General features: G+C 39.7%; 1 protein-coding gene across 1 annotated transcript in view; it reads left to right on the plus strand.

The window, feature by feature from the left end:
• Window positions 1-20,004, plus strand: part of ELAVL1 (ELAV like RNA binding protein 1) — an 83,488-nt gene that overhangs the window by 17,903 nt on the left and 45,581 nt on the right. The window contains 2 exon segments of the mRNA XM_043990376.1: window positions 17,223-17,367; window positions 17,370-17,390. Coding sequence (XP_043846311.1) covers window positions 17,223-17,367; window positions 17,370-17,390 — 166 coding nt within the window.

A 20,004-nucleotide genomic window follows, 5' to 3' on the forward strand; every position in this document is an offset into this window, starting at 1 on the left:
AAATGAGAGGTATGGAAGAAAGATTTGGAAAGGAAATTAGCCACTTAGAACAAGAGGTACAAAACTTTACCCAAGCAATAAACTCCCTGAAAATTAGAATGGGCCATATAGAAGCCAGTGAATCAATGAGGCAATAAGAAATATTAAAACAAAGTCAAAAGACAAAAAAAATAGAATTAAATCTAAGTTATCTCATAGCAAAAACAATTGACCTGGATAACAGACTAGGAAAAAATTTAAGAATCAGTGGACTATGTGAATGCCATGACCAAAAAAAAAAACACCTCTCATATTTCCAGAAATCTTAAAAAAGAATTGCAGAAATCTTTTAGAACCAGAGGTCAAAGTAGAAATAGAAAAAAACAATGTAATTCTTGAAAGAAACTCTAAAGTGAAAACTCCCAGGAATATCACTACCAAAATCCAGTCAGTATTTCCAGATAAAAGAAAAAATGCTACAAGTAGCCAGAAAGAATTAAAATACTAATGTGTCAAAGCAAGGATCATGTGTGATTTACTATCCAGTGCTATCAAGGAGCAGAAAGCTTGGAATTTAGTATTCCAGAAGGAAATGGGTATATATGGGCTTATAGCTAAGAATAACCAAAACTAAGCATAATGCTCCAGGGGAAGAAATGGATTTGTAGTGAGATAGAGGATTTTCAAGCATTCCTGATAAAATGACCAGTATTATGCAGAAACTAAAATTCAATCACAGTAGTGATGAGGACCATTAAAAATTAGACATGAATAAATAATAAAAAAGGACTAAAAAAAGATACTGCTTACATTCAAATATGAAGAAATGTGTTTCTTTTGAACCCTAACATCAGGGGTCATAGAGGGAGTCCACTTGGACAAGAGCTGGCAGTGGTCCTGTTATGTCTTGATGATCTTAAGAGAAGAATGGAAAGAGGGGAGTGAAATAAATACATGATGATTGGGCTGGGGTGGGGAGGGGGGATTAGGGGAAATTGTCTCAGATAATCAGGGTGTGTGTGCAAATAGACATCTATACAAATTATGAGGAGGGGTTGGGGGAGCTGCTGACACTTGAATTTCACTCAGCTGAACTGGTCAAAAGAAGGAAAACGACTCTCACACACACACACACACACACACACACATGAGTACAGAAATATATTTCACTCAACAGAGAAGTAGGGAAAGGAGAGAAGGGGAGGAGGAGTTTAGAGAGAGGGTAAGTTTAAAGATTAGTCCTAAGCAAAACAAGCTAAGCACATGCAAAAATAATTTTAGCTCTTTTTGAGGTGGCAAAGAATGGGAATATGAGGGGATGCTTATATATTGAGGGATGGGTGAATATGTTATGGTATATAAATGTAATGGAATATTATTCTGCTGAACTCTTTATCAGCATAATGACCAACCAGGATTCCAGAGGACTAAAGATACTAAAGCTACTGTGAGAATATTATTACCAGGGCCCTCCCTGCTGGGAGAGCATGGGGTGACCTTTTCTAACCTCTAATATATTTTAATAAATGCTTAATGTGTAAACTGTTGCTGAAGCTTCTAACTTATAAGTACATCCTAGCTAGCTTTCCCCACACTAGGGATAGGTAAGGTGACCAGACACATTTAGTTTTACCTGTCACACTACTTACCTCCTGATAGAAAGGTGAAGGACACAATGCAGAATGAAAAATTCTTTTTTGGACATAGCCAATGTGGACATTGTTTTGATTGTTATACATGTTTGTAATGGCTTTTATTTGCCTTGTGTTTTCAGTGGGGGTGGGGGAGAAGGTAGATTTTGCTTGATTAAAACAAAATGTTTTTAAAAAAGATCATTGGTAACTTTGGAGAGATCACTTTCATTTGAGGTCAGAAACTATTGAACAGAGCTAAGAAGAGAATGAGAAGGAGAAAGCGGAGGTACCAATTATAGAAAGCTTTCTTCAGGAATTTAGCTATGAAAAGGAAGAGGCAACCTGATGATTACCCCCTATCCTGGGGGCTTACCATATTAATGTTGAACTTGACCCTGCATCTTTGAAGACAGCTTTGCTATTGTAAAAAGAGCTCTGACTGGTGCTACCAAGCCAGAAAGACTTTAAGTATGGAATGGTGTCTGATTTTGTGCCTACTAAATGTGAAGAGGCTCATTGCTAGAGGATCAGCCACCAGGTGATACATTTTTGGAACATAGCAATTCTACTAAGCTTGATGAATCGGGTCTGTGTGGAGCAGGCAAGAGGATTGTGATCTATGTCAGTTGGGAGAGTACCTCTTGAAATCATCTCTCCTTTATGTAAGTACACATGACAATGTCAGGTTGTTCATATCTTAAGGCTATTAATGAAGAATAAGTTGAATAAAATAAAAATGTTTCCTTATATTTATATAGAGATCTTAGAGTTCAGCTTGTCTAGGAGTTAGTCAATTAGTCAACAAACATTCAGTCCTTACTGTGGATAAGGCACTGAGGACACAAAGGCAAAATTGTGTTCCCTGCTCCAAAGGAATTCATATTCTAATGAGGGAGAAAACATGCAAGCGACTATGTCCATACAAGCTATTTATAGTGTAAATGGGAGGTAATCTCAGAGAGAAGGCACTTAGTAACTGCTGCTGGGACTAGGGAAGGCCTGTGCAGAAGGTAGGATTGGAACTGGGGAAGCAGGTAGACAGAGGTAGAGGCATGTTCTACTAGATTGTAAAGCATTTAGATGAGAATAAAGTGTAAGAAGACTGGAAATGTAGGAAGGGTCCAAGTTGTGATGGGCTTTAATAGCCAGATAGGATTTTATTTTTGATTCTGAAGGTCGTAATGGAGCCACTAGGGTTTATTGAGTTGGGGAGTGACATGGTCATACTTGCGCATTAGGAAGATCAGTTTGACAGCTGAGTGAAGGATGGACTGGAGTAGAGGGAGACCAACCAGAAGGGTTTTTCAGTAGTGTAGGTGTGAGGTGGTGGAGTCTGCTTTGGGTCAACCATCGTATGAGTGGAGACAAGGATTCCAAATCTGGTTTGTGTTATGGACCTCTTCTCAGAATAATGCTTTCAAGTGTATAAATAAAGTGAGTAGGGTTACAAAGGAAACCAATAATGTTGACATGAATATGTAATTTTTTTCTTATTCAAGTTCATGGATTCCCTAAAATTCCTCCATGGACTTTTGGGGTCTCTGGACCTCAGGTTAAGAACCCCTGATCTTAGTCCAACCTTCTTCATTTTGTAGAGGAAGAAGCTGAGCGAGAGCCAGACTTTGAGCCCTGGGCCTCTGACAACAAATCCAGTGCCTTTTCCACTATATGGTGATGCCTTCTCAACTTCTCATCCTTTCCCCCATATGAAAACAGAAATGGGCCCTGTTGGGAATTAGGGTTACAAGGTACTTTCCTCAGGACGACCCATTGAGGTAGTGTAAGCATTGTTATCACTTTTGTTTTTGAGGGAACTGAGGCTCAGAAGGTAACAGCTAGTAATTATTCATACGGGGATTTGAAGCCACGTCTTCCTGATTTAGAATTCAGTGCTTTTCCCACAGTACCATTCTATTCATTTAATTTCTTGTGAAATATAATGGTTTGATGATTTAGATGATTCCAGTTCAGTGAAGCTAGGTGGCTCAGTGAATAGAGCTGGGCCTGGAGAGTAGAAGACCAGACAGAGTTCATATCTAGACTCAGACACATTAACTGTTTTGTGTCATGGACCTCTTTGGGCAAGTCATTTAACCTCTGTCTGCCTTAATCCACTGGAGAAGGAAATGCCAAACCACTCCAGTGTCTTTGCCAAGAAACCCTGTGGTTTTTTCCATTGTGGTGTCCGTGGGGTCATGAAGAGTCATACAATTGAACAACAAGTCTTTAAAATGAAATTAAGTAAAATATTTTTTAAATGCCATTTCCGGTAAAGATTGTGTCAGACTTCAGAAAAAAATGTCCATTGGCAGCTGCTGGTGAAAAGGCTGGGGTGAAGAGTCCAAAAGTTCTGGTGCCCTTCAGCCCAAGAGACAGTAGTCTCATTGTAAGTTTATAGTTAGGATTTTAGTAAGACCTAGAACCTTGGGGTTCATAAGATCATAGATACTGAGTTGGAAGGGACCTTAGAAGTCATTGAAATCCAGTGCTTTCATTTTATAGAAAGAAACAAAGACAGTGTGGTCATACAACTAAACAGAAATCAAATTTAAACATAGATCTTCCAACACCTTTCTTCATTCTCTTCACTCTTGTGGTAGTTTGGAAGTTTATACAGTGTGTGCCTCACCAATGGCCTTGATCTCTCTTCTTATACATGAGCAACCAGAGACGTTAGATGACTTTCCTAGAGTCATACAGCTAGTCCCAGAACCAGTAGGGACTCAGACCCTTGTCTTCTGACTCTAAGTCCAATAGTCTTTCCACTGCAGTGAGTCACAAGTTCTCTCAAGTCTAGCTCCGAAGTTGTCACGTGCATACAAGGTGAACATCTATTCCATGAGGCCCATTCAGCCCCTGAAAAGTATCCTTCTTGGTCCTTCCTGATGGGCAAGTCTTCTATTTGTCCTGTCCAACCCACTCTGCTGCATAGTGGCTGGTTGTGGTTTCCTTAGATCCATGGTTATAAAGGATGTCAGAGGCTATCTAGCCCACCCCTTTGTTTTACAGATGGAGAAGCTGAGGCTCAGGGAACATGAGTGACTGGCTCAAGGCCCCCCAGGTTGTGTCAGGGCAGGATCTGAAAACAAGTCTTCTGACTCCAGAATCAGTATTCTTTGCATTGTGCTATGGCCTTGACTTTGATTCAGTAACATATAGGTTCATATCCCAGCAAGGACATTTACTAATTTGTGATGAAGGGTAAGTCACGACCTCTCTGAGCTTCAGTGTCCTTATTTGTAAAATAGTTATACTAACTCCTTGTGTTACCTAGCCCCCAATCCTGCGATTTGGAGGTAGAAGAGGGCTTAAAGGTCATCTAATCTACATCTCTCCTCCCTTTTACAGGTGAGGAAACTGAGGCCCAGAGAGGTTAAGTGACTTGCCTAAGCTTGCATAAGTAGTCATCAGTAATCATTAAGCACCTACTATGTGCCCAGGGCTAGGGATACAGATGCAGAGTGAAAACGGTCTTTATCCTCAGTGAGTTGATAGTCTAGTGGGGGAGGGGGAGGCAAGGGGGAGACAACATCTCTATGTGTGGGTATATACACAATAGAATGTGCTTTTTCAGGGAATGCAGTTAGTAGCTGGGGGAATCTGGAAGGGCCTCATGGAGAAGGTGGCAGTTGAGTTGAGCCTTAAAGAAAACTAGGATTTCTAGGCACAAGGGATAGCCAATGAAGAGGCAGGAAGTGATGTGCTGGATATATGGACAGCAAGGCCAGTTACCTGGATTATAGTGTATGTGGAGGGGAGTAGTGTACATAAGGCTAGAAAGCAGGCTGGAAGGGTTTTTAAATACTGAACAACATATATATATATATATATATATATATATATATATATATATATATATATATATATTACTATGGATAATAGTTTACTATTATCAGAGTTTACTAAATAGGGTTGTTACTGGTCAGATTTGTACTTTAGGAAAAACAGTTTGGCAGCTATGTGAAATATGGATTGAAATGTGGATGTGGAGAGACTTGAGACAATGAAACTACTTGGTACTTTTGTTTTTTTTCGGGGCAGTGAGGGTTAAGTGACTTGCCCAGGGTCACGCAGCTAGTAAGTGTCAAGTGTCTGAGACTGGATTTTGAACTTGGGTCATCCTGAATCCAGGGCCAGTGCTTTATCCACTGATCCACCTAGCTGCCCCGACAGTGAGACTAATTGGGAGGCAGTTATGTGAGTCTAGGTGAAAGGGGATGAGGGCTTGAAATAGAAGGGTGCTTGTGTAAGTGTGGAGAAGAAGAAAGACATGAGAGATGATGTATACAGAAATAACAGATGTTGGAGTAGGAGTGAGGAGGCAAGGACTGCAAACTTCTGACACCAAATCCTGACTCTCTTCCTCTGTCAGTTATAGATCAAACTTTAGTCTAGTTATTATTATTTCAAGGTTTAACTTTAGTCCAGAATTCTTCTAGAAGCCTGTTAATAGTATTTGTTCAAATATCCTTTATCCTCAGACCCTCAGAACAGCCTGAAATTGAAGGACCTAACAAGTGCCTGATGGTTTAAATAGATTTGCTTGAACCAGCTGGGACTTTAATCACATTATAACACTATATCATTGTGTGTCTGTAAGGAATATTTGGTCCAGATTCCAAATAATCACTTTGTAAATGGATGGTTGGAAGACAATTTCTTTGTAAATTGGTGTATGTTATTTTTCAAGTGATTACTCACTTGGTTTATTCTTAATTTCTGCAACATCACCAGTGAAACTAATTTTCCTTGCATTTTATTCAAGCTGTGAAAGTTGTCAGTATATATCCTTTAAGCCTAATATTGGGGAACTTTTTTATGACACATCCATTCACTTTGCACAATTTTGTTCCAAAATTACCATTAAAACAGTCCTTGATAATGCCTCCAAACATTCCTTTACTGAGTTCTGTGAAAAGGCTTGTGGGAGAGTTGGTTCTTTCTTCCTGTTTTTTCAGAGCTGAAACATGGTTGTAGGAAACATTGCAGTTTAGACAATATCAGCCTTTCTTTCTGTGGCACTAACAGTGACATCTTTGGCTAAGAGGTGGATCTGAGGAGCTCCACAGCTGGGGCTATTTTAATTAGCTGGGAGCTTCCTGGGGATTTCTCATTCTAGATCAGTTTCCAGCACATTCTTTCATAGTGCTTCTCCAAGATATTAAAAATTCTTTTCGGTTTGGTTATAATCTTCACTGTAGCTTTTTGTGAAGTAATTTCCTAAGTAGGAAGATAATTTACACTTCTGTTAATTAAATGTTTGAGCTGAGGTTTCCTAATATTACTGCCTGTTAATGACAGAGAATGTGTTTGAATTGTGCAGGTCTGTGACTATATAGTCTGTGTTCTAGCATGGACCTACTCTTAGTATTATAATAGAATGATATCTTCCAACAAGACCCAATTGATTTTTTTTTTTTTTTTGGTGAGGCAATTGGGGTAAGTGACTTGCCCAGGGTCACACAGCTAGTAAGTGTCAATTGTCTGATTTGAACTCAGTTACTCCTGTGAGCTTTAAAATTGGATATTAGATCATAAATCTCCCCTTACTTAACTTTTCCCTTAATTTATCTCCCAGACTAGTAAATGGAAGAAGCTTCTCTGGTTTTCTAGATAGAGCCTTTATTGTATATAAGGTGTTGTTGATTAGAAGGATAGGAAAATAGAAATACAGTACAAATCGTCTTAAATCTAGGCTTAGTCTATATTCCTTATAAAACTCACCAAACCAAAAAGGCCACCTTTGGAGTGAGGGAGACCGTTTGTGCCGCGCCGCCAGGAGTCCCGCCAAGCAGGCAAAAGGCCTACCCTCGTTCTCTCCACCCCGGAAGTCAAAAAACCCCGGCAGGTAGTCTGACATGCGCAGCAGGCGGACTGTACCTGGCAGGCAGTCTGACATGCGCAGCAGGCGGACTGTACCCGGCAGGCAGTCTGACATGCGCAGCAGGCCGACTGTTCATCTCCTCCCCCAAAAGGGTGGTCCTTGAAAAACTGGCGTCTTTCAGTTATCCTAACCGACTGTTAAAAACTTTTCATATTTTACCACACTCCCTGATTCCAGGGCCAGTGCTCTACCCACTGCGCCACCTAGCTGCCCCTAAAGGCATTATCTATATATTAATATTGACTCTATTTGGGGATGGGGGGAAGAAAAATTCTAGCTTGTGCTTTCTCTTCTGTATGATCACATAAGCATTTTGTCAAGTTGAGGTGTCCTTGTGGGAACTCCCTAAGCCAGCCAACCATCTGGTGATTTAGTAGAAGTCCTAGGAAATTGCTTGGCTACATAGAAGTTAAATGGCTTGCTAGGTTCTCTTACCTATTAAATCAGAGGATGCATCTGAACCCAGGTCTTCATAACTCTAAGCATTGCATAGTATTTACTATGCCAAACTTTGTCTCATGTCTCATCACTTTGCCTAAGAGAACAGTTTATTCTTTTAGACTTGTTGTATATTTTCCTAAGTAATCTGGTAGTCAAGTGGCTCAGTGGATAGGATGCTAGCCCTGGAGTTCAGGAAGACCTCAGGCCCAAATCCAGACTCAGGTACTTATTAGCTTTACCCTTATAACTATGGGACCCTGGGCAAGTCACTTCACTGGTGTTTGCCTTAGTTTCTTTGATTGAGAAATGGGGATAATTAATATTACCTACCTGCCTAAGTTTTAAGGATCAAATGAGGTTAATAATTTTTAAAGCTCCTTAGCATCATGCCTGGTGCATAGTAGTTACTCTATCTCCTGTTATTATTATTATTATTATTATTATTATTATTATTATTATTATTATTATTATTATTATTATTATGTATCTATTAGCAGCATGTTCTAGCGGAAATAATACTTAATTCAGGTTCTGAAGACCTGCATTTGCTTCCTAGCTTTGCCTGATAAGCTTTCTGGCTTTCTTCATAGTTGCTGTGGTGAGTTACTTCCCTTTCTAGGTGTTTTTTTTTCTTTCTCTTTTTGGACAGGAATAGGAGAGTTTGCATCTGAGATTTCATTGGAGTAAGGAACTGTTTTGTGCTAAAATTCCCTCTACTAAAGCAGACCAGCTTTTTGTACAATGTAATGGTCTACAAGTTGCTTGGAGAATTAAGAAGTTAAGTGACTTACCCAGAGTTGCACAGCTAAGCATGTGTCTGGCTGTACTAGCACTTAGGTCTTGCTTTTTGGAGACTGCCTCTCTACTACACAGCCCTGCCTCTCCCCAGCAGATAACTCTGCCTACATAAGGAGATTACACCTGATGATCTGAAGACTCTCAGATCTCACAGCCTAGGAGTCTGAAATCAGATTGCTGAATCATTGTCCTTTCTGAGTTCTCAGGTTCTTGAACTCTGTAGCATTTAACTGTATACTCTTCTTGGAGGCCTCACTTCCCTTGTGTTTCATATTACTATTTTCTGTTACTTGTCCTTCTTTTGTCTCACTACTCTTCTTAGTCTCCTTGGCTGGGGTCATCCTCTGTCTCCAGTCCCCAACTGGGAGTTTGCTTGAGAGCTTAGTTCTGAGCTCTTGTGGTGATCTTGTTTTGTCCTCCTCTCTGGGTTCAGTTATCACTATGAATGATTACTGTCAAATCTATATATCTGGTCCTAATCTCTCTACTTGAGTTCTGCATCACCAACTGCCTGCTGAATGTCTGCCACCTGGATTTCCCCATAGACATTTCAAAGTCCAACATGTCTAAAATGGAACTCATTCTCTTTCTTTCCTAAAAACCCATTTCTCTTCCTAACTTTTTTATTTCTGCAAAAGTGTCACTATCCTACCAGTTTCTCAGATTCATAACTTCAGAGTTATATCAAACTTCATCCCCCTTTCTCACCCCTCTTATTCATTTAGTTGCCAAGTCTTGGCAATTCTCTCTCCACGACACCTCTCACACCCATTCCCTTCTCTCACCCACACAAACATTACCCTAGTTCATGTCCTTAATTACTCCTTTGCCTGGACTATTTTAATAGCCTTCTAATTGGTCTCCCTACATATTGCTGCCAAAATCATTTTCTTAAAGCACAGGTCTGATCATGTCACTTCCTTGCCCAGGAAGCATCAGTGGGTCCCCCCTCATTGGAAATCCCTCAGGCATTGGCTGGATGATAACTTCTCAGCTTTATGGCAGTCTTCCCCATTAACCACAGGAATCCATTTAAGCCAGAGGTATTGATGGACACTTGGCCAGATTCAAAAAACTCATCTTCTGACTTCAAGAGCAGAATAACAGTGACAGACAACCTAGATCCCCTGTGCCCATACCTACTAAGTTTATTCAGAGGATCTCCAAAATTGTCATAAACTCATCAGGTTGTCATTGATAGGTCATCAAATGGAAGCAACACCTGCAGAAACAAAGTTTATCATCTGACTCAAACACAGTAATAACTGTTAACAGATGAAAATCAGTCCAGGTCAAAATGACAAACCATAACCTTTATTTGATTTCAAAAACACTAAGTAGATTTGCACTGTCCCAACTAAATGTGAATGAATCAGAAATTAAAACACAAAACTCAAAATGGACATTAATCCAGAGATACTCAATATGTCCTCTCCCCCGAGGTCACCCATACCTCATTAGGAAGCAGGCCCTGGAGTTTCAGGAGGAAGAAGTGTGAGGTTCTCTGAACCTTGCATTCAGCATTTCCCTGGCTATACCTGTTGGGGCTAAATAGAACCCCAGTCTCCTGGATCCTAACTGATCAGACAGGCAAATTGTGAATGACAGACTTTCTGCCCATATACTAGGAAAGGTCTAATTCTCCTACATCATCTGATCCCATATCCAGAAACAGGACTAAGTTGGCTTCTTCCTGGTTCCCAGATTAGAGGAATAAGAAATTTGTGCAGAAATATATGAGTCCAGGGCGTGCAGCAGAAGTCCCCAGCCTGCTGCTGAAGACAGTCTTGGTGGCTCTGGAGCCTCTGGGTCCCTTGGGTGGAGGAGCTACTGCTGAGTGGAAAATCTGCTGCATCTTTCCTGCAGCAAGCTGGAAGCACCTGGCAATGAATAAGGCTCTCACTGTAGGACACGGAACTTACCAAGACATGGTGATTTCCTTATGTAAATTTGAATAAAACAAGATGATTGGCTCTAGGTGGCTAGTTAGGTAGATAGATACTGGTCTGGCTCTAGTCTCTTTCCAAGCTGATTTCACAATACTCTGCCTACACATTCCATATTCTAGCTAAGCACTACTTGCCTTACCTTTCTTTTCCCAGTTATTATCAGTCTCCCTAGTTACTCTGAATTTATTTTGTAAATGTTTTATATTTGCTGAATGTGAACTCCTTGCTCTGGTACTTGGTAGGTACTTAGTAAAGATCTGCTCAATGATTGCCTGAAAGGGGGGTGGGGGGAGAGTGAGTGCTTGTTTTCATTTTTCTCTTTGTATTCTGAATGCCTTGGACTCTGCCTTGGACCTAATTAGGTACTTAATAAACTTGCTGGATTGTTTGGCCTAAATTGTCTTAAGTCTAGATTTTGTCAGGGTCTGGAAGAAAGAGGTACTAGGATTTCTGTCTTAGTGCATCTCTGAAGTGCTTTAATGAATAGATAGGAATAATTTTCTAATCAGTGTGAGTTATTTATTTGCTAAGCCTAAACTTTTGTTGACAGATTGAATAGATTGGATGGAATATATGGAGAAGATGAAATGTGTTTCTTGGCTATCATTTTGACTGGGAGAATGGTTGTACCATAAAGAGGACTTGGGAATATGAGATTCACTTTTGCTGGGCTGGAAGTGGGAAAGAAGAAGGAGCAGGTTGAATTGGTAATGACATGGCACACACTTAAGTGAAGGTAACCTGAAGGTATTCTGTGATGGATTTCTTTAGTCCATTTTCTATAGCCTGAAGTCAGTTTCAGGGTCAGGTTTGGCCACCTCTTGACAGCTGCCCCAGAGTATAAATGAAGGTACTGTAGCACCCATGTTTTGTGTTTTGTTTTTCATATTGTCATATTTTTCCTTTTTAAAAGTTTTTTAATTTTTTAAAAATTCAGTTTTGTTTTAGTTATATTTCTACACCCACTCCCTCCCTCCACTCCTTCTCTTGCCCATTTAGAAGGCAAGACATTTTTTTTTTCTAATAGCCATCTCCTTAAGGTTCTTCTTCTCTTCTTTCCTCCTAGGGTATGAATTTATGCCCCCATTCAATAAAAAGGACCTTGGAAGGATACAGAGAAATAGAACATAGGGTTTTTACTCTTAAGGAGCTTATACTTTAGTTTATTAAGCCTTTCCAATGTCCAAGACACTGCTGGGGCTAAAAATATGAATGTCTTTGCCCTCAAGGAGCTTGTAATATAATAAGGCAGATAATACAACTGAGACACAAATAAGTGCATTACAGATCTCTTTAGAGATCTGAGGAAAGAGGAACTCTCTTCTGCTTGGGATGAGCAGAGAATGCTTCATGAAGAAGATAGTACCTGAGTTAGACATTCAAGAATGCTCAGAATCACCATAAGAGGATGGGGAAAGTTGGTGGAGGAGGGTCCAGGGATGGGAGGTGAATGAATGTGTATCTCAGGCATAAACACTGGAGGGCAGGATGAGTTTAGGGAGCAGATTTCCCATTGTTGGGATATAAAGTTCATAAAAGGGACTAACGAGGGAAAACCTGGAAAGGTAAGTCAGAGCCAGGTTGTGGAGGCCCTTGGAATGCTAGACTTTTTTTCCCCTCTTTCATCATTATATTGAACAGTTTCAAGAAGATGCTTATTTTACAAATACACCAAGTAAAACAAATATACTTTGGCCGTCCTATACAATATAACTACACACATTTTGCAAATATGAAATAGCAGTGCCACAGGCAACTTTGTCAGAAATGTAATAATGGCTGTTCACCAGGTCTAGGTTTATCCTGTTGCCTCGTTTTGCTTTGTTCTCCATTTTTTGCCACAACACAATTTCTTTTTTTTTTTTTTTTAAGTAATAAACATTTTTATCCCTACTTCCCTCCCTCCCCTTCCCCACTCTCTGAGGTAGTAAACAATCAGATATAGGTTATACATGTATGATTATGCTAAAACATTACCATATTAGTAATTTTCTATACGAAACTTGAATAAAAAATGAAAGTGAAAAATAGCATGTCTGTGTTCCATCAATATCAGTCTTCTCTTTGGAGGTGAATGGTATGTTTCATCAGTAGTCCTTTGGTTTTGTCTTGGATCTTTGTAATGTTGAGAATAGTTAAGTCATTCACAGTTCTTCATCAAACAATATTGATGTCTTCTGTGCCACAAGTTCTCTTGGTATTGCTCACTTCACTATATGTCAATTCATACAAGTTTTTCCAGGCCTGTCATTTCTTGTAGCACAATAATATTCCATTACTGTCATATACCACAGCTTGTTCAGCCATCCCTAATTGATGGGTATTCCTTGATTTGTAATTCTTAGCCACCACAAAAAGAACTACTATGGGGGCAGCTGGGTGGCACAGTGGATAAAAGCACCGGCCCTGGATTCAGGAGTACCTGAGTTCAACTCCAGCCTCAGACACTTGACACTTACTAGCTGTGTGACCTGGGCAAGTCACTTAACCCCCATTGCCCCGACAAAAAAAAAAAAAAAAAAGAACTACTATGGATATTTTGTACAAATAGTAGACTTTAAAAAAATATTCTTTTCCCAATTACGTGTTTAAAACAGTTCTTAACTTTTTTTAAGTTTTTAATTCCAAAATCTATCCCTTCCTTCCCTCTCCTCCCCCCTCCCTGAGATGGCAGTCTGATATAGAATTTACATGTGTAAACATGTTAAAACAGTTTTATATTAGTATTTTGTACAAGACTTGGGAAGGACAGGAAGGAAGAAAGTTAGTGGCAGTATTCAAACAATATCAACTCGTGGAGGCAGATAGCATGTTTCATCATAAGTCCTTTGGGATTGTCTTGGTCATAATATTGCTGAGAATAGCCAAATCATTCACAGTTCTTCATCATACAGTATTATTGTTACAGTGTAAAATGTTCTAGTTCTGCTTACTTTGTATCAGTTCATGTCTTTCCAGGTTTTTTCTGAAATCATCCTGCTTGTCATTTCTTTTTTTTTTTTTTTTTAGTGAGGCAATTAGGGTTAAGTTGACCTTGCCCAGGGCACACAGCTAGTTAAGTGTTAAGTGTCTGAGGCCAGATTTGAACTCAAGGTTACTCCTGACTCCAGGGCTGGTGCTCTATCCATTGAGCCACCTAGCTGCTCCCTGCTTGTTATTTCTTATAGCACATATAACATTCCCCTTACAATAACATTCCACAGCTTGTTCAGACATTCCGCAATTGATGAGCTTTTCCTCGATTTATAATTCTTAGCCACTTGGATGCTAGATATAATGGATTTTATTCAGTAGGCAGTGAGGGGTCTCAGTCCTCATTTTTCTTATGCTTTCTATATTTGACACTGTTAAATCATTCCTTCCTTCTGGGCATTCTATTTTTGTTGAGTTTTTGTAAAGTTGCTTTCTTCTGGTTCTCTTGTGTGTCTGGCCTTAGTCTCCCTTGCTGGATCATTATTTTCTCCTGGTCCCTAATCCTAGGTATCCTCCTAAGGCTCTATTCAGGCCCTTTTCTTTCTCTACCCTACTCCTCCTTGTGATCTCATCAACCTTTATGAATTTTCCTTATCAGCTCTATGCAGATGACTCTCAGATCTATGTGTGTAGCCCTAGGACCCCTCACTGATTTACCTATTGGAAAACTCCAATTAATGTCCCACAGGGATTTCAGCATCAGCATGTCCCAAACAGAAATCATTATCTTTTCCTGAAAACCCACCCCTCTTCCTAACTTCACTTTTTCTGTTGCAGATTCTCCAAATAGGCAGCCTCAGAATCATCCTCAACTCTTCCCACTCCATGATCCTCTATATCTAATCACAATGATAAGTTTTGACAATCTAGGTTCACAGTTCCCATATCATCCCTTTCTTTCCACTCACATTGTTGCCACCTTAATTCAAGCCCATATAATTTCTTTTTGGGGCTCCTACAACAGCTTCTAATTGGTCTTTTTGCCTCCATCCTTGACATGAGTGCTAGATTGATCTTCTTAAACAAGGTCTGTGATCCTGTGACTTCCCCACTCAAGAAACTTCAGGGATAAAACATACACTCTGACATTTACAGACCATCATAATTTGGCTCCATCCCATCTTTGCAGAATGATTTCACATATTCTAGCCTCAGCTGCTTCTAACATTGCCTTTCTTGCCCCCCCAGTGCCCTTGTACATCCTATTCTCTCTCTCTCTCTCTCTCTCTCTCTCTCTCTCTCTCTCTCTCTCTCTCTCTCTCTCTCTCTTTGAGTGAGGCAGTGGGGGTGTTAAGTGACTTGCCCAAGGTCATACAGCTAGTAAGTGTTAAGTGTCCGAGGCCAGATTTGACCTACAGGTACTCCTGACTCCAGGGCCGGTGCTCTATCCACTTGCGCCACCTAGCTGCCCCCCAGCCTATCTTCTCTTAACCTCTGCCTCTCAGAATCTTTAGCTCAGTGCCATCCCCTACATTAAGGTTTTGCTGTCTTAGTCTCCTCCCCCTGCCTTGCACTGCTTCCACAAGAATTTTACTTTGTATATATGTTGTGTTAGCTGTACATACTGTTTCCCCCAAATAGAACATATGCTTCTTAAGGGCAAGGAATGTATATCTTTGTATCTCCAGGGCCTAGGACATAGTAGGTGCTTGATAAATATTGAATGAATTTGACACTTCATCACCTATGGCCTTTCCTAAGATGTAATTTACAAAATTAAATAATATGCTCCCAGTGTAGACTGATCAGGACTAACAACAAAGGGACTGTCATCTGGACACTATGCCTCTCTTAATGTAGTCTAAGCCTTAATGCATCAGCTTTTTTGCTGCCGTAACACAGTATGGACTTAGTTTGTAGTTTAGCAGCTAAAACTCCCATCTTTTTCCAGACGAACTGCTATTTAGCAATGCCTCTGTCAGTTGTGAAGTTGATTTTTTGAACCCGATACAAGACTTTACATCTTTCCATGATTTCATCTTCTTAGATTTTGGCCCAGCATTGTCACTTGTCAAGATTTTTCTCATCTTGACTATAAATATGCCTTCTGTATATTTATCAAAGTAATTTGTTAAGAGTATTAAATAACACAAGGGTTTTCCATTAAATACCACTTGGCATACTCCTCTACCTCTTTCCAAGTTGATTTTTTACACAGCAAAATCCCAAGTCTTTTCAATATGAGTTTTTTTCAGAGTGAGTCTCTATCATTCTATTACTTTATGCTTGCTTTTCTTTTTTAAGTAATTGAGTGGCCTCGTTTTTATCTATGTTCACTTTCTTCTTTTTAAATTTTCACAGTTCCATTTAGCCTATATTTCCAGGCGGATTTTACAGTTTTTTCCCTTGTGGATTCTTCTTTATGGTTTTGTTTTGATTATGGTTTCAGCCTGTTGAAGTATTTTAAATCCTATTCTGCCATTCAATGTGTATTAAGCTATCCTTTAAATCCATCTAATTAGGATTGGGCTGATAACATTCAGGTTCTTTATATTTTCCTTCCTTTCCTTCCTTCCTTCCTTCCTTCCTTCCTTCCTTCCTTCCTTCCTCCTTCTCTTCCTTCCTTCCTTCCTCTTCCTTCCTTCCTTCCTTCCTTCCTTCCTTCCTCCTCCCTCCCTCCCTCCCTCCCTCCCTCCCTCCCTCCCTCCCCTCCCTCCCTCCCTTCCCCTCCCTCCCTCCCTCCCTCCCCTTCCCTCCCTCCCTCCCCTCCCTCCCTCCCTCCTCCCACAATGGTGTTAAGTGACTTGCCCAGTATCACGTGGATAATAAGTGTCTGAGATCAGATTTGACCACAGGGGCCTCTTGACTCCAATGCCAGTGCTCTATCCACTGTGCCTCTTAGCTGCCTCTCTTAGATTTACTTTTTTTTTTTTTTTTTTTAGTGAGGCAATTGGGGTTAAGTGACTTGCCCAGGGTCACACAGCTAGTAAGTGTTAAGTGTCTGAGGCCGGATTTGAACTCAGGTAATCCTGACTCCGGGCCAGTGCTCTATCCACTGCACCACCTAGCTGCCCGTTAGATTTACTTTGATTGGGAATGAATATAAGATTATGTACAGCCAACTGACAAAATGATCAGAGTCAATAGATTTTGGGAACAGTTTCGTCATTCAGGATTGTGCATCTTCAAATGGACTTATAAAAATAAAGGCGAAGAACTTCTTGCCAGAAATGTTACAATTTAGTGTAATTATTATCCTCTGTCCACCAGAGAACTAGAAGGATAATACAGGGATATATTTGATGGATGAAATTTGGAGCTGCGTACGCAGTGATATTACTTCTTTTACAAGTATTATCCAGCCACTGATATTTTTAGCCTGAAGCAACAGTAGCAATTGGAGAAGAAGAAAAAATATGGAAAGTTCTTCAGAGACATTGCATATTCTTTTTCAGGTGACTTGGTATTGGAAGGGTTTTTATATTTCATGGAGGATATTTCTTAGAAGAGAATGTTGGATTTATAGTTTTGAATGCTTCTAAGTGAAAATATGCAGATTGGTTCTGTCTTAATGTACTACAGTGTGAATACAAAGAATTTACTTAATTATTTTTTTCTTTGCAGATATTTTATAAAATGTCTAATGGTTATGAAGATCACATGGCTGAAGATTGCAGGGATGATATCGGTAGAACGAATTTAATTGTCAACTACCTCCCTCAGAACATGACACAGGATGAATTACGGAGTTTGTTTAGCAGTATTGGTGAAGTGAATCTGCAAAACTTATTCGTGATAAGTAGCAGGTAAAATTAGGCATTTTTGTGAAAAATATTTGTGTTAGTCATACTAAGCAGTTCCCATTAGAGAGATTTTGAATGTATTCCTTGTATATACTCCATTCTCCTTCCATATAGAGTAGGTCATTGCTGAATGGTGATTAGAAAGTGAAAGTATTTTTCATATCAATTCCCATTTCCATTGACTTTTATTAGATGTTTGGGATAATTGACCCCCTGACATAGCAAACTCATGTAATCATGCATAAAGAACTAGGTGTGGAATATGGAGCAAAAATAAGGGTATCACAAAAATTTGTAAAGGGTTTCTGATCAGCTATGGGGAAGGAAAATGGCTAAAACAAGGTGCCAGTGGCAGACAAGAAAGAGGTGAGTAGAGAAGACTACATTTTTGGGGAAGAAAGTTCATATGGGAAGCTTTAGTGTCCTTTCCTTCTTTCTTGCTCTGTGAAGTGTGAAGAAAACAGCAGCACCCTGAACATGGCCATAAAGGTTGCTTTCGGTGATATCTGGTCCCAAACCCAAGTTTCAGAGCAAACTGGAATTACTCGCATGGTCCTAGAAAGGTTGTCACTCTTTTAAAATAAAAGACTTGTGGTGAGAGATGAATTCTCAGGCCTAGGGAAGAAAACCATGGGTTATATTAAACATAGACTGAAAACTTTGGACCCTATAGGTTTACATTGGATCCACCCTGATAATAGGCCATCTCTTTAAAATAGGACCTCCTGAAAAGATAAAAAATAAGTCATTACACTGAAAAAGAAGTGTTCTCTACCAATACCCTCTTTTGGAAGCAGAGTAGTCAGTTTATCAGTAATGTTGAATCTGCAGAACTTAGAATAAAGCAACAATAAAATGTAGACATTTTTATAAAATGTCTATGTGTATAGGTGCTTAGAACTTTTAGACTTTCTCTTTAGCTAAGGAAAGAGACTATTTGCCTTCCCTTCTTCCACTTACCCTACTCTGTTGCCAGTGCAAGTCCTAATTTAGTTACAAGGCTTGGAAAACCATATTACCCTAATGTCTTTCCTTCTGTTTCTGGCTGCTTTCTGGCTTCATAGAGCCCTCTAGGAACTATGAACTGTCAGCTCTAGGGTCTTTTGTCTTTAGATAGAAAATAAAACCCAAGTTTCAGGGGAAAGTATAAATTCTTTGTGATGGGGAGAACTCTTGGACATTCCTTAGCAGTCCTCTCCAGCCTTGGGAATGTGCGAGGTGGAGCAATTCAAGAGAGTCTCAAATAGTGAATAGACTGTAACTTGGAATATACACATGGGAAGACTTTCTTACTTTGGGGCCCAGTTACAGAGATAGCTGCAGAGACTTAATCAAGCTTCTTTATAGATCATGGCTACTGTAGCTTTATAAGCTGGAAGAAGGGATCTCGTAGGGTAGTCCAGACTCATTTTAGAGATGAGATGACCTCTTTGGGCTTAAGTGACTTGTTAGCTAGTTCTCTAGTATATCTAATCAAACGGGTGTTCTACCATGCTTAACACAAAAATGTGTTTTGCAGACTTTCTTATGTATATGGTCATTCCTATTTCTTGCCTTCTCAGTGGGTGGGGGAGGATGGAAGAGGGAGAGAATTTGGAACTGAAGAACTTAAAACAAACAAAAAAAAGGCTTTATAAATAAATATGATGAGGCAGGAAGAATTTTGCTTATGGATATCCTGAAGCTAAATTACTACAGAGAGTAGCCCCGATGAAGGAAGAAGAGCAAATTGAGACACCTAGAACTTCATAGGAGAAGAAGAAATCCAAGAAAGTAATTAAGTCATAGGATCCCTAGCCCCATTTAGTTTCTCACCAATGCCCCACATCTTAAGCAACATCTATGAACAATAAGTAGTCCTAATTCAGAGAGGCAAATTTAACTTCTTGGTTCTCATTGAGAATCAGCTCTGGCTAGGTCATATCAAATAGCTTCTTTGTGTCTGACCAAGCTTTCTAAGCTTGTATTAGTCTGATCAGCCACAGTCAGATACACTGTATGGTGACCACAACATAATGATGTTATTTTGATCTTCTTAGAGCACGAAAGACAACCAACCAGCTAATTAAATAGATTTTTCAAAAGAAACAGGTTGGGTAAACAGGATGGGTGCCGTACCATTCTATATTAATAGGGTATATTCATGTGAGGAAATCCAGGAACTGGAGGGGGAAAACACAGTAGACAACATTTGGTTAATCATGGAAAAGAAGCAAAAGCATTCTACATTGGAGTGTAACCTACAGACCATCTGGACAGAAAGGGGAAAAGAGAGTTTGAGAAACATATCTGAATCCTGGCACAGGGACATGATAGGGTATGATTGGTGTTTAATTTATCCTCTTGTCTCCTGAAGCGCTCTCTGCCCAAAGTGGAACAACCAGTAGCTTCTTGCTTTGCCTTGGTGATAATTAATAGATTGTCTCCCCCCATTAGACTGGGAGCTCCTAAAGGGCAGAGACTGTCTTTTGCTTTTGTCTCCCCAGTGCTTAGCATAGTGTCTGACACGCTGGAGGTGCTTATTAAATATTGAGATAGTCACATAATTTCACCCTTCAAAAAGTTGAGAAATCAACAAGGGTAAAATCATTTCTGGATCCATT

The sequence above is a fragment of the Dromiciops gliroides genome, chromosome 1, assembly GCF_019393635.1.
Source record: "Dromiciops gliroides isolate mDroGli1 chromosome 1, mDroGli1.pri, whole genome shotgun sequence".
NCBI lineage: Eukaryota > Metazoa > Chordata > Mammalia > Microbiotheria > Microbiotheriidae > Dromiciops > Dromiciops gliroides.